Genomic DNA, 13,854 nt, shown 5'->3' with positions numbered 1-13,854 from the left:
AGAGAGAGAGAGAGAGAGAGAGAGAGAGAGAGAGAGAGAGAGAGAGAGAGAGAGAGAGAGATATAGCCGACCTGCTTTGATTACCAACAGTCAAAAATGGTAGCTTACTGAGAGCATTTTAAATGCTTTGGCTTCCTCAATTAAATGCTACATTCAATTTTAAGAAAAGGTAATCCTGTTAATTTGGCTGCTTTCATCTTGGGAGCTGTTCAACAGCTCCACACAAGTGTTATTGGGATTTTTTTTTTTTGATACAAAGTAAAAGCTCATGGATGAGCTTGGAAAACAGAACTGATTGAGGCATAACAGAACAAAAGCAAGACCAGAAAGAGAGTGGGGAAATGCAAACAGCAGGGCCGAGAGACAAAATAGACTGAGATAGATAAACAAAGGATGCAGTGAGAATGAGGGGTTGTTGTTGTTTAGCCCCAGACAGTTCTCGTGAACAAACCTGCCGTATTGAGACAGCCAATCAATCTCCCAGGAGCGACCCAAAGACCCCCCACATCCAGGATGGTGTAGCCCCGCATTCACAAATACAGGGTGAGAGAGTTAGAGAGAGGGACAGAGACAAGAGGGAAAGAGCCGGTCCATGGGGACCAATCGGCACTTTGACCATAACCGCACTGACTTGATGAATTCAGGCATCAGGGAAAAATGGGGAAGATTTGGCCCTCGACTTGCATTAGGGGGGGAGGGGGTAAAATTACTGTGAAGAGGAGTCCCTAATAGTTGCTAAATGAGGGCAAGGATAAGATGCAGGGCATGTACAAATTAGATCAGAAATGAAAATAGTTGGGAGAAAAGGAGTGAAAATGAAGCATGTGGGGTGAAAACAGCAACAGAAGCAACTATGGTATCTCTTCTTATGGTATTCAAGGCCATCTCCACTCATGGCTCGCAGACTTCCTCTCCAATTGCAGTCAACGTGTGGCCCTAAATGGAGTTCTCTCATCCCCTCTTCCTGTCCAGGCTGGAGTTCCTCAATGCAGTGTTCTGGGCCCTGTTCTTTTTCTGGTTTTCATCAATGATCTCTCCGACTCTCTGGAAAATCATCTTTATCTCTTTGCTGATGACTCCACCCTCTGCCGTACCATCCGTCATCTCTCCGACCGGCAAACAGCAGCTTCTTCACTCTCTGCAGGTCTGGCTAAAATCACAAACTGGTCCTACACGTACAACACGTCTTTCAATACTGACAAATCTTACACTCTTACTATGTCTCTCTGAAAGGACCATTTTGAAAAACCCCCATCTACTTTCTCAACAATCCTCTGGAAGAAGTCTTTCATTCAAGCTTCTGGGTCTCACTATCTGCCATGATCTTTCCTGGGAAAGTCACATTTCCAACCTCGCCTCCAAAGCCAGTCGCCGACTGGGAATCCTCCGTCATACAAAGTCCTTCCTCAGCCCACGTGAGCTCCTAACCACATACAAAGCTTTTGGCCGCAGCCTGATGGAGTGCTGCTCTCCCCTCTGGGATGGTGCTCCTGCCTTTCACCTTTCTTGGCTTCATGCTGTGGAAACCGAGGCATTGAGGATCATTGGTATCTCCCGCGATGAGGGTGAGTCTTTGGGCCTCTCACTCTCTCACCGCAGGCAGGTCGGTGGTCTTTCTGGCTTGTGCCATCTCCTCTGTGGTCTCGGCCCCCTGCTCTGTCTGTGATTTGTCCCCCCCCCCCTCCATATTTCTGCAGGACGCTCAAGGTCCGCCAGCAACCCCCTTCTGGTAAAACTACCAAAATCATGAATGACTGCTCACCTTCACTCTTTCATTCCTCTTTTTTCCCACCTTTGGAATAAACTCCCACACTCTCGAATCCCATTCTTCCCTCCAGATCTTCAATACAGCTGTTCACCACCATCTCTTACCTTCCCCCATCCAAAACCACGATCTTTTCTACCCCCGTTATTCCACCCCAAACCCACCTCCTTCAAATTTCCTGCCTTCCTTCCTAAAAGTTCCCTGTCGTGTAAGGTCCTGAAAGTCCCTGTAATGTCCATCTTGTATTCCCCATGTTCCCCACCCCATCCCTCTCCCTTCCACAGATCTCCTAATGTCTCTAGTCCCCACTGTTTTGTCCTTCCCTCTCCCGCCCCTCTTGTCTCCTGACCCCTTGTTGTGTTTTGTGTGTTAGCTCTCATATGAGCCTCGACAAGGTATACAAAAAAAAACAAATAGAAAGAGCAATTGGAGATTGTAGACCCTCGCCAGAACTTGTTTTGTGTGGTGTTTGTGTCGTTTTGTGTGGCGTTTTTGTACTGGTGTGTTACGTAATTAATAAAGGACATAAGTAGAACTGCCACTTTATAACTGCTGGCAGTGATGACCGGGTACCAAGACGTCCCGCTTTGATGCAGCCCTGCTTTGATTGGACACCTGACCCTGACCCATGACGTTCTTTTTTTCAATGTTAATTCAATTGAATTCAGAATGGGATTCAAATAAATTCAATTCAGATAAAATGGAGGTCCAAATAGGTACAGTTCTGCATTGGAGTCATCAAAAGGAGCTCAAACAAGCAAAAAGCAAAGATGAAGTCATCAGGAGGAACCTGGATAGGTTTCACATTTCAGCTGCGACTCCTTCTCTCAAAACCATCCAGGCACAGCCAAGTGAGCCTCATTCAAAAAAAAACAAACAAACAAACAAAAAAAAAACCCAGAAAGAACCTATATCAAAAAAATTAAATAATGCTGGCTGCCAGACCATTCGTCCGATCAAGTTGAAATTTAAAACATGTATTGCCCATCCCCATTAAATTATAAATCTGAAGTTTCACTTCGATTGATTAAGCAGTTCCAGAGAAAACATTATTTAATATTTTATTCAATCCAATGTGGCTGCCAAACCATGTGACCTATCAATTATTCCTTTTCAAACTTATACACCCATGGCTTGGGGAACATTTTTGTGAAGTTTTCTCTCGATTTGTCCAGCCGTTCTGGAGAAGATATTTATAGGTTTTCGGGTAAATCCAATATGGCTACCAAACTATGTGACCTATGATGTCATATGTGTGAACCTTTATTCCTCATGGATAGGCTGTCATTCATGTAAAGTTTCGCCTTGATCTGTTCAGGCACTTCAGAGAAGATTCTTGAAGGTTTTTTTTAGAAAAAAAAAAAAATCAATATGGCTGCTGCTGAATTTTTTTTCTGTGGAACATTTTATCCCAAGATGACCCTCAACATTTTTCATAATGATCAATTGTAGTATTCTACATATGCAATTACGACATCATAACGAAGGCACCTATAACGTCATTAAAAAAATCACTAATTCCCCATGAGGAGTACATGCCATGTGCCGAGTTTCAATTTTTATCCTTTGTGTGGCTTCAGAGATACAGAGGTCCCAAGTTTTTCCGTTTTTCCAACATGGCTGCCACACCACGTGACCTATGACCTATGAGGTCATAATTATGATTAAAACATTCCGCATGAGTAGTCGCGGACTGTGTTCTGTGCGGACAAACAGACCCAAATGCAATACCCTCTCCTTTGGTGTGGGTAACAAGCTGACAAGCCGATCCTTCGATGAGTAGGCCAGATTTTAATAGGAACACATTCGACAATGTAGCACAACAAGGTATGATTTATCACGGAAAATTGAACGAAAACACAGGAACGAAAATATAACACTAAAACGTGATGGATCTGGTTTGGAAACCTTACCTTTGATTGAGGTGGAAGGAGCAGCTGCAGATTCCACCTACATGTGGACCAAGTCCAGAACCAGAAAGTGTTCAATCAATTGAGTATGGTACTAATGTAAATGAACGTCCCAGCCAAGTTAACTTCTCATTCATAAGCACATGTTATTTTAAACTGCAACACTTTAATCACTAGTGGGCCCATTGGTCCATTGGATCAAATATTCATTGGTCTTTATGGCCTTGAGGCAAACATGAATACTAAGGAGCTTTCTAAAGAAGTAAGACATAAAGTGGTGGAGAAGCACCGTTCAGGAGAGGGTTATAAAAACATTTCAAAGTCACTCATTATTCTTTTGAGTACAGTGAAATCCATCATTAAGAAGTGGAAGACGTATCATACCATCCAGACTCCACCCAGATGAGGTCGCCCATCCAAACTCAGCAGCTGGGCAAGCAGGAGATTGGTTCAGGATGTCACTGTTAATCCAATAATGACTTTGAAAGATCTGCAAGGCTCTATGTCTGAGATGAGGGTCAGTGTTCATCAATAAACAATATCCTGTTTCCCTTCACAAAGCTGGCCTCTATGGACAGGTGGCAAGAAAGAAGCCATTTCCATTATTAACCTCATCAATTCCATTATAAACCTCATGATATGATGAAAACATTTCTGCGATAGAGATGCTGTGTGATCTTCGAAGGAAAATATAACAGGGAGGATGTAAAGGATCCTTGGTTCGAAAATGATAAATAAACAAACCAAAAAAAAAAAATTAAAAATGATGCTTTATTGTGCTTGAGGTTTCACCAAGTTGTTTTAAAATTCTCCCTTTTTGGTTTGGATTCATTTGTCTCTCCCTTTTATTCCTGTAATGAACTGATGTTACATGGCTTGTAGATGAAGCTCCTCTGGTGAAGATGGAGACCTTCCAGAGTAACTTTCTTCAGGCTTCCCAGAATGCCTTGAGCAACGAACATGTAAAACAGGAACCGTGCGATTCTCCTTCCGCAGAGCCGAGCAAAACTGATCAGATGCTCAAAGGTAAGCTGAGTTACACAGAGAACACTGAGTTACTGTGTTTACTTGTTTTGTTTATTACTTTGTTTTTTTCGGAAGAAATGATTTAATTCCAAGCTGTACATAATTATAGATCTAATTAAATTGTGTGCACCCAAGTGTGCTTTTTTACATTAACGAGACAGTTAACTCAGTTGCATTTGTAATATCAAGAAAAATTTCCATACTTTCCTCATGATTGATTAGACACAAAAGTAAATTTTGCAAAATCTTTATTTAACCAATTCACTCCGTCAAAATAGCATTGGAAACTAGAAAGAGCAATTGGAGATTGTAGACCTTCGCCATGACTTGTTTTGTGTGGCATTTTTGTGTTTTTCCATATGTACTTTATAGACGTACTGAGTTGATAAAATATAACATGTAATACTGGCAACCACCAGGTGGCGTTTGTGGCCTACATTATGTGCGGACAGACAGACAAACAAACGGACTCAATTGCAATACCCTCTTCTCTGGCGAGGGTAATAACGAGTCAATTGAGATTAATGAGACTCATAAAGTTTTAAAGACAAGTTTAGGACTATCTAATCATATGATATGAGAGATGTATTCAAGGTTGTTGCATCACGCCGCGCAGGTCACTCACAACACGTTCCAAATTGTGCGACTACGTTCCGCAGTGTTACACTCGCCTACACCAACTTTAGATGAGTTCCTGTGGAAGTGAGTTCTGCGAATCTGTGACCCAAACATCGTCAACAAGTCTTACCTGCTGTTTCCTCTACCACAATGTATTAAACATAGATGCTTTGTCTTTACATCTAAAGTTGGTTTTTGTTAGATTTATTATCTGTGAATTGTGTTCTGGGATATTATGATCCTTCCATCATTTGAAAGAGTCAGCTGCAATCTTCATTAAGCTTGAGTTGTGCATCTGATTGTTGAAGTTTCTCATTTGAAAGTACTAAGGACAATTGCTCAGGCTATTGACAGAAAGACAGTAGTTGTATCTCTCACAGCTAACCTACAAAACATCAGAAACTGCTTCAACGCCTGTAACATGACTTATAATCCAGGTAAGTCTTAACCACTCACAGTACCTCTCTGAAATGATAAACCAGCCAACTAATATTTACTGAGTGATTTACCTTTGAAGGAAGTTCATTCTTAAGAACTCAGTGGGTCTCACCATTCCTGATGACATGTCCACAAGAGGCTAAATTTCCATGCGAGCCTTGAAAGATAGGTACAACTGGACTGCAAATTGTTCAACAGACAAAGTCATACCTTGGTTTTTAGCTTATCTGGAATTTAAATTCCAGATAAAGGTATTGTCATTGCACACCGTCCGTCCATCTCCTTTTTCAACTTCTCCGGTCAACCACTGGGCCGATCCGGTTGAAATTTGGCAGCAACGTTCCTCTCCTGACTGTTGTTTACAGGGATTACAAACCACATTCTGGTCACATGAATTTAAGTAGTATCGGTCAAAATGGCCGACTTAATGAATTTCTTCAAAATATTTCTTCTGCAGAACCATCACTCAGAATAACAAGGAAATCCAACACAGGTGGAGGCCATTCAGCCCATTGATGCCTGCACGAACACCACACCAACCCATCTACACAATATCCAAGGAAGAAAATGCAAAAAAAAAGTTTTTAATTAATGATTTTTTTTGTATTTTTTTACATTTTTATTTTATTTTTCCTTTTCTTCCCCTCACAGAGGGGGCATGGACTTGGTTAAAAACACACCTCAACCACACAACCCCCACCTTGACAAGACCCCCACCAACAGCACTCTGTACACAATCACCCATCGATGCTCAAACTACCTAAACGTCTTATCAACATCCCCATACCCCTCTATCTCCATAACTTCCAGGTACCGATATAATTCCAATTTAAACTTATCTACTGTTTCTGCTGCCACTACCTTTCCAGGAACACCATTTTGTGCATTAACTTCTCTCTGAGTGAAAGACCCCTACCTTACTACCATCTTAACTCTCCTCTTCTTTACTCTCAGGCTATGGCCCCTGGTCTTCTCACTGTCTACTCTGTTGAATAATTCATCCACACTTATTTTATCTCTACCTTTCATTATCTTAAATATCTCTATGATATCTCCTCGTAACCGCCTCCTTTCTAGTGTATAAAGCCCTGTCTCCTTCAGCCGCTCCTCATAGCTGAGTCTAGCTAAGCCAGGAATCAATCTAGTAGCCCTGCGCTGAACCCTTTCTATGGCATCTTTGTCCTTCCTGAGATGTGGTGACCAAAACTGCACACAATATTCTAGATGTGGCCCTCACTAAATTTCTGTACGATGTTAACATCACCTCTTCTGATTTATAATTGATCCCCCTCCAAATACAACCTAAAACCCTGTTCGATTTACCTGCAGCTACCTGGCACTGTGCTGCCTGCTTACCTCCTGTATCTATTACCACCCCCAGATCCTTCTCCTGTGTGACACGCTCCAAAATTACCCCTTACATCATGTAATCTCTATTTTCATTGTTCTGTTCCATCCCCAACACCTTACACTTGCTCATGTTAAATTACATCTGACAATCTTTTTCCCAATCTATACCAGTAGCAATACTCTCTTGTATCTGATCACCACCCCCTCTGCTATCCACTAGAATGCTACCGAATTTGGGTTACAACATTCGGCCAGGGTAGGGATGTTAAATTGCGGGGGTCATGCCGATCACATGACCGGAAGTGTGTCAAAATGACTAACTTATTATCTTGCCAAAACGAAGTTTTTGCAAGATATGTTAGTCAGCTTGTATGTTTTTGTTTTTTTTTTTGTTTTTTTTTGTTTGTTTGTTTGTCTGTAATCACGTAAAAAAAATTCTGCAGAGCACATTTATCATTGGAAATTTTTGTAACTTCGCATATCAGAGGCCGATAGAGGTCCCTTTCAGTGCACAAAATTTTGAAGGTCAAGGTCAAAGGTCAAGGTCACTTTGTTGCAAATCAGGGGAGTCGACGAAACCCTAATTTTTTGAGTAATTTTGATCGGATAGTCTTCAAACTTCATGGGAATATAGTTCATGGTCTGGCGCTCAGCTGATTAATTTTTGGTGGCGATTGGCCTTGACCTTCATGGGTAGCGCCAAAGGTCAAACATATTTGACCCCAAGGTCAAATTTTCAAGTTTTAGGAGCCATATCGTGTAGTACCTCAAATTGAACACCTCGATGAGTGCTTTCTAGATATGTCCAGCTTGAGACATTATGACGTCATTTGGTGACGTTATGAGGCAAACATATTTTTCATGGTTACTCTGTTGAACGATTCTTGTCGGAATCTCTCGTAGGCAGATATTCCTCAAGGAGTCGCTCCTGGTGGATAGCAGCTCTGTTCACCTCAGTGTGACCTTAAAGAAGTCACACGTGGTCACCTTTTGGCAAGATATGGGTCACCCTAAGGGTGACATTGGTTTTTTATTTAAATTTTGATAAAATCACATAAATTCCTTCAAAAATCTTCTCCATACCCACCAGTCAGAATGCTACCAAATTTGGGTTACAACCTTAGGACAGGGTCCTGATGTTAAATTGCAGAGACCATGCCGATCACATGACCGGAAGTGTGTCAAAATGGCGGTCCCGTAAATTCCTTCGAAAATCTTCTTCTCCAGACCCACCAGTCAGAATGCTTCCAAATTTGGGTTGCAACATTAGGATAAGAGTCCTGATGTTAAATTGTGAAGGCCATGCTGATCACTTGACCGGAAGTGTCAAAATGGCGGACTTAGTAAATGTTTTGAAAAATTGCGTAAATTCCTTTAGAAAACCTTCCTCTCCAGACTCACCAGTCAGAATGCTACCAAATTTAGGTTACAGCGTTAGACCAGGGTCCAGATAAGCCACAGGTCCAGTGGTCAGATTTTTCTTCTCACTTTCAGCAAAACTTTCAAAGCACAGCGAACTTTTGTTCTCTCTGGTGGAATGGTACTCAATTGTCCCACTTATCCTCTCTGGACATGTTATAGGCCAAAACTCTGAAAAGCATTGGACTAAAACAGGACGTTAATGGAGGTATGCTAACAACTGTGATCAGCAAGGAGAAGCTGAAGTTTGGGGCATTAAACCTTTGATGGACCCTCTTTTGCTCCGACAATGGGATAACACCAGAAACATCAGCTTCAGTATATCCCAATCAATCTGTTGTTGATTTTGTCCATTGTTCTACATGTCTGCGATGCAGATAGACACTAGCCTTCACCTGCATGACATTAATTGTGAAAATCATTGCCTGAGGCACAAAGATTGCTTTTACCAAAGTGAGATTGACAGATTTTTGATATTCTACCTTCACTTATCCAGTCCTTGCAAAATATAAAAGGACCACATATCATAACTTACTATTTGCTGCCCAGGGGGGAAAAAAAAATCAAACAACCTTAGCTGAGGCAATTTTTGTATGCACAGATACTGTCTGACTTATTTGGGTAGATCCAAAATTCTTACTTTTTACCTCTGTCACCAAAGGAGGATGGAGGTTATGCCCCCCTCCCCACCCCCCCCCCATCTGTTTGTTACTTGTGAAATCGAAGATTCACAAGTATATTAGTGGTTGGTTTGGTCTATTATTTGTTCTGTCTGTGTGGATGTCTTTATGCCAATTACTTACAGGTCACATTTTTACTCCGATCTTCACATAACCTCACCACCTGCGAGAGGTAGTGACAAGCCGGAAATCTATTGTTTTTGAGGTCAACAGGTCAAAAGGTCAAAGTCACATAAATAATCAATTTTCAACCGATTCACTTAATATCTATGTAACATATATATATATATATATATATATATATATATATATATATATATATATATATATATATATATATATATATATATATCTTCTTCTTCTTCTTTCGGCTGCTCCCATTAGGGGTCGCCACAGCGGATCATCCGTGTGATCCGCATAGTGATTTGGCACATGTTTTACGCCGGATGCCCTTCCTGACGCAACCCTGGTCGCCTCTTACGACACAGGGATATGGTACACCTATTTTAACCGGGGTATACACCGGCCCAGTACACTTGTACTCATTTCACCGACCTCGGAAGGATGACAGGCTGAGTCAACCCCCTGGTGTATTAATTCAGTGGCCCAACGGGGCTTGAATTCAGGACCTTTTGGATATATATATATATATATATATATATATATATATATATATATATATATATATATATATATATATATATATATATATATATATATATATATCTGAAAAAATCACAGGTGGACAATGAACCCTCGTTGAGGTGAAGTCTTGGTCATCCCCTGTCAGTATGTCTATTGATTACATCCTATTTATGTACCCAAAAGACGCTTAAGACCCTGTAGATCCTATACACCATTCGGTCTTTTGGAATAAAGAGAAAGTCCACTTAGACCCTGATCGACTTTCTGTCTGAGGGTCTTCTGCAATAACAATTGAGGTTCACCACTCATTATCAAAAGGCCTCCTATTGGTAAACAACTTTAGTACCAAGCTATGAATGCACAAAATATAAATAATTAATTAAAAAATTTTTTTTTTAGGTTCTGCTCATCTTGGTTAGTGACATAGGGGAAAACCCCAGGTGGCAAAGAGAAAACGGTGTCCTTGACAACAATGCCACCCAATTATAATCAAATGGGATATCTTTGTGATTTTGTTATTCCCAAACCTTGGAAAATTTTCAAGATATCAGATTGAAACTTGCACAGCTTATTTGTATGCATGTGCAGTTATGTGCGTGTGTAAAATGTGGTCAAAATTAGTTAAAGGTGAAGGTCAATGCCATCCAGAACGTGTAAAATACCTATTTGGCGGCAATTAGAAAATGTAAAAACTAAATTTATTGTGCACAACATTCCATCATGTAAAACACTTCATAGGTCAAATTTTCCAAATTACCAAATTGCTGTTTCCATGGCAACTATTGTTTATTTGGATTTCACACGTATCTTGCTATGCACGACATCTTTCTTGTTTGTATGTCTGTCTGAAACAAGGATATCTCAAAAGTGATATGTCTTATATAATTTGAGTGGAATACTTGTGAATTTTGCAATACTTTTCAAAATTGATGTGAATGTTTGATAATTTTTGTGACTTTTCTTTCCAGTGAAACAAATGAAACCGGTTTCTTGTGCCAACTGTTCCAAGTTGTTCTACTCAGAAGTTTTCAATCCGCACATTACTCGGACCAATTGCCAAGAAACTGACGAGTTCAGCAGTGCGTCTTACAACCGCAGTTGTAAAAGCTGTGCAGAGACCTTCAACAATATCCAATTAAATGAGAGACCACACAGGTGTTCTGTGTGCGACAAATCATTCGCCACGTTATCATCCTTAAAAGTACATCAAAAAATACACACAGGTAAAAAGCCATACAAGTGTTCTATCTGTATGAAGGCATTTGCTCGTTCATCACATTTAGATGGTCATCAAAGAATCCATATGGGCGAGAAACCCTATGAGTGCTCTTTGTGTCCTAAAGCATTTACTCAATCGACACATTTAAGCAAACATCTAAGAATGCATACAGGAGAAAAACTGTGCAAGTGCTCCTTGTGCAACAAGGCTTTTGCTTTCATCTCAGAACTGAAAATTCATCAAAGAAGTCACACGGGCGAGAAGCCGTTCAAGTGCTCTTTATGCAAAAAGGCGTTTGCTCGTTCATCACACTTGAACGGACATCTACGAGTACACACGGGAGAGAAGCCATACACGTGTTCCGTGTGTCATAAAGGCTTTGCTCAATCAACCCATTTATACATTCATCGAAGAATGCATACAGGAGAGAAGCCTCACAACTGCTCCGTATGCCATAAGGGCTTCACCCAATTGACAAATTTACACAATCATCGAAATATACACACAGGAGAGAAGCCCTATCAATGTTCCGTGTGTCTTAAGGCATTTGCTGACAGAACAACATTAAGAAGGCATCACAAAATACACACAGGAGAGAAGCCCTACAAGTGTTCCGTGTGTTTTAAAGCCTTTCTTCGATCACTCGGCTTAAAGATTCATCTAAGAACTCATACGGGAGAACAGCCGTACAAGTGTTCTGTTTGCAACAAGGATTTTGCTTCTCCCTCGTATTTTTGTCAACATCGAAAAACACACAGTGGAGGAAAGCCATACAATTGCTCTTTGTGCAACAAGGATTTTGGTCAGTCCTCACATTTATATCAACATCAAAAAATACACAGCGGAGAAAAGCCACACAAGTGCTCCGTTTGCAGCAAGGATTTTGTGCGTTTGTCACATTTGTATCGACATCAAAAAATACACACAGGAGAGAAACCACACAAATGTTCTGTGTGTCTCAAGGCCTTCGGTCTTTTGGAAACTTTGAAGAATCATCAACGAGTACATACAGGAGAGAAGCCGTTCAAGTGTCTTGTTTGCAGCAAGGTGTTTGGTCATTCCTCACACTTATATCAACATATAAAAATACACAGTGGAGGAAAGCCACACACGTGCACTGTTTGCAGTAAGGATTTTTCAACTTCCTCATCAATGAAGAGACATGAAAAAATTCACACAAAAGCGAAGACCTCAAACTCACGATGAGACAGCTCCATACCGAAGCAAGAACCTGAAGAGGTACCGCCTGACTCCAAAACCAGCACAAGCAAAGCTCCAGATGAACATAATGGGTTTCTAAAGAAGTGAGCTGATCCACAGAGAAAGAGACCATCCTTTATTGAAAAGTACCAATATCTTTCACGCATGAGGTATTTGGGATACACGGAAAAGGAAAACATTTCGAGGACCAACTGAAAAAGTCAAAAATAACTTAAAAAGCAAACACAGTTTTACCTAAAAGATCATCGTGGTTGTACAAAGTCTACAAATACCAAACAAAAGTGGGCATAAAGGAAATAACTAATGAAGTCAGACAACAACCGGCGAGGGACCAGAGAGAAGTTACCCCAGGGCAAATAATTCAACAAAAGACGTAAAACATGTCAAACTAGAAAAAGCAATCAAAGATTGCAGACCCTCAACCAGGACTTTGGGTCATGCTGATCCTCTGCAGCAAGTCTGGATGTAATTGGTTCAGAACTGTAAGAGTAGCACGACACACACACACACACACACACACACACACACACACACACACACACACACACACACACACACACACACACACACACACCGGTCCATGAATGAAAGTAAGGATTTGTGAGGTTTTGGAGTCCATACTTTATAGACGTACTCACATTCTAATTGTACATACTTTATACAGGTACTCAGGTGAAAAAGATAACATGTAAAAATTGTGGTCTACATTGGCACATGATGTGCAGACAAATAAAGATAGACAGACAAACAAACAGACTCAAATGCAATACTCCCTCCTCTGGCAAGAGTAACTAGAGCGTTCATAGAACACCTTACTCCACACAGTCTTGAGAAAAAGGACATGAGAAGGCTCTTTTAAACTCTTGCTCTGCGTTTCCGAGCATGATATGTATATTTCCGCAATTTTGTGTGAATGTTGATATCCCCCAACACTGAGAGCGCAAATGGAAAATTGAATTGGTTAAGATGGAGTCAAATGCCATAATATTTTGTCCATGTACTGCACAACTTGAGGTTTACGGAAGTGATAACAAGGCGATTTGTGTTCTCCAGTGTTCAAGTATGTAATTCAATGGAAATAAAATAAAGATTTTTCAAAGGATGTGGAAAAAAAAAACGTGTTTTGAAAATTTACTGCCATTGATGCAGCATCTTTTTACGCCACCTAATTTAACACATTAAGTTAGTTATTCATGCCTGTTGTTTGTGTCCTTTATGACGTCCCTCAAAACAGTAAGTTTCCTGTTTACTGTTTAAATTTTGTTTGACTGCCAGTCAGGCAGAGAAACTAAAATGTTACCTTACTCCTGTGTGCGCATGCATGCTGGGGACGAGATTCCATACATTTTGCCAAATTCAGATCCATAGTACAGGACTGCTAAACTGCAGGTCCGTGTTCCGATTCATGTTCTACAGTGTTCGAAATATAACGATCAATTGAAATTAATTAGTTCCTCGGTCACAGACTGATGTCTGTAGACAGACAGACAGGCAAACAAAGTGAACCAATTGCTTCATGTGCATGGGGTAAAAATTGGAAATGGATGTTGCTGTTGACCTGGA

The 13,854-nt window shown here is 40.6% G+C and overlaps 1 protein-coding gene across 1 annotated transcript in view; it reads left to right on the top strand.

Annotated features, from left to right (window-relative positions):
• The window catches only part of LOC147009515 (uncharacterized), a 52,855-nt gene extending 39,990 nt beyond the window's left edge, over positions 1-12,865 (top strand). Inside the window, exons 4-6 of the mRNA XM_085861193.1 lie at positions 4,558-4,701; positions 10,820-11,074; positions 11,297-12,865. Of these exons, the coding sequence (XP_085717319.1) occupies positions 4,558-4,701; positions 10,820-11,074; positions 11,297-12,276 (1,379 nt within the window). The 3' untranslated portion in view covers positions 12,277-12,865. The remainder of the gene's footprint in view (positions 1-4,557; positions 4,702-10,819; positions 11,075-11,296) is intronic.
• The last annotated feature ends 989 nt before the right edge of the window (positions 12,866-13,854 follow it).

Source organism: Eptatretus burgeri, chromosome 17 (genome assembly GCF_056783735.1).
Source record: "Eptatretus burgeri isolate ZD-2024b chromosome 17, Ebu_testis_v1, whole genome shotgun sequence".
Lineage (NCBI taxonomy): Eukaryota > Metazoa > Chordata > Myxini > Myxiniformes > Myxinidae > Eptatretus > Eptatretus burgeri.
Note: the sequence above shows the minus strand (reverse complement) of the source record. Positions and strands in the feature narration are given on the sequence as shown.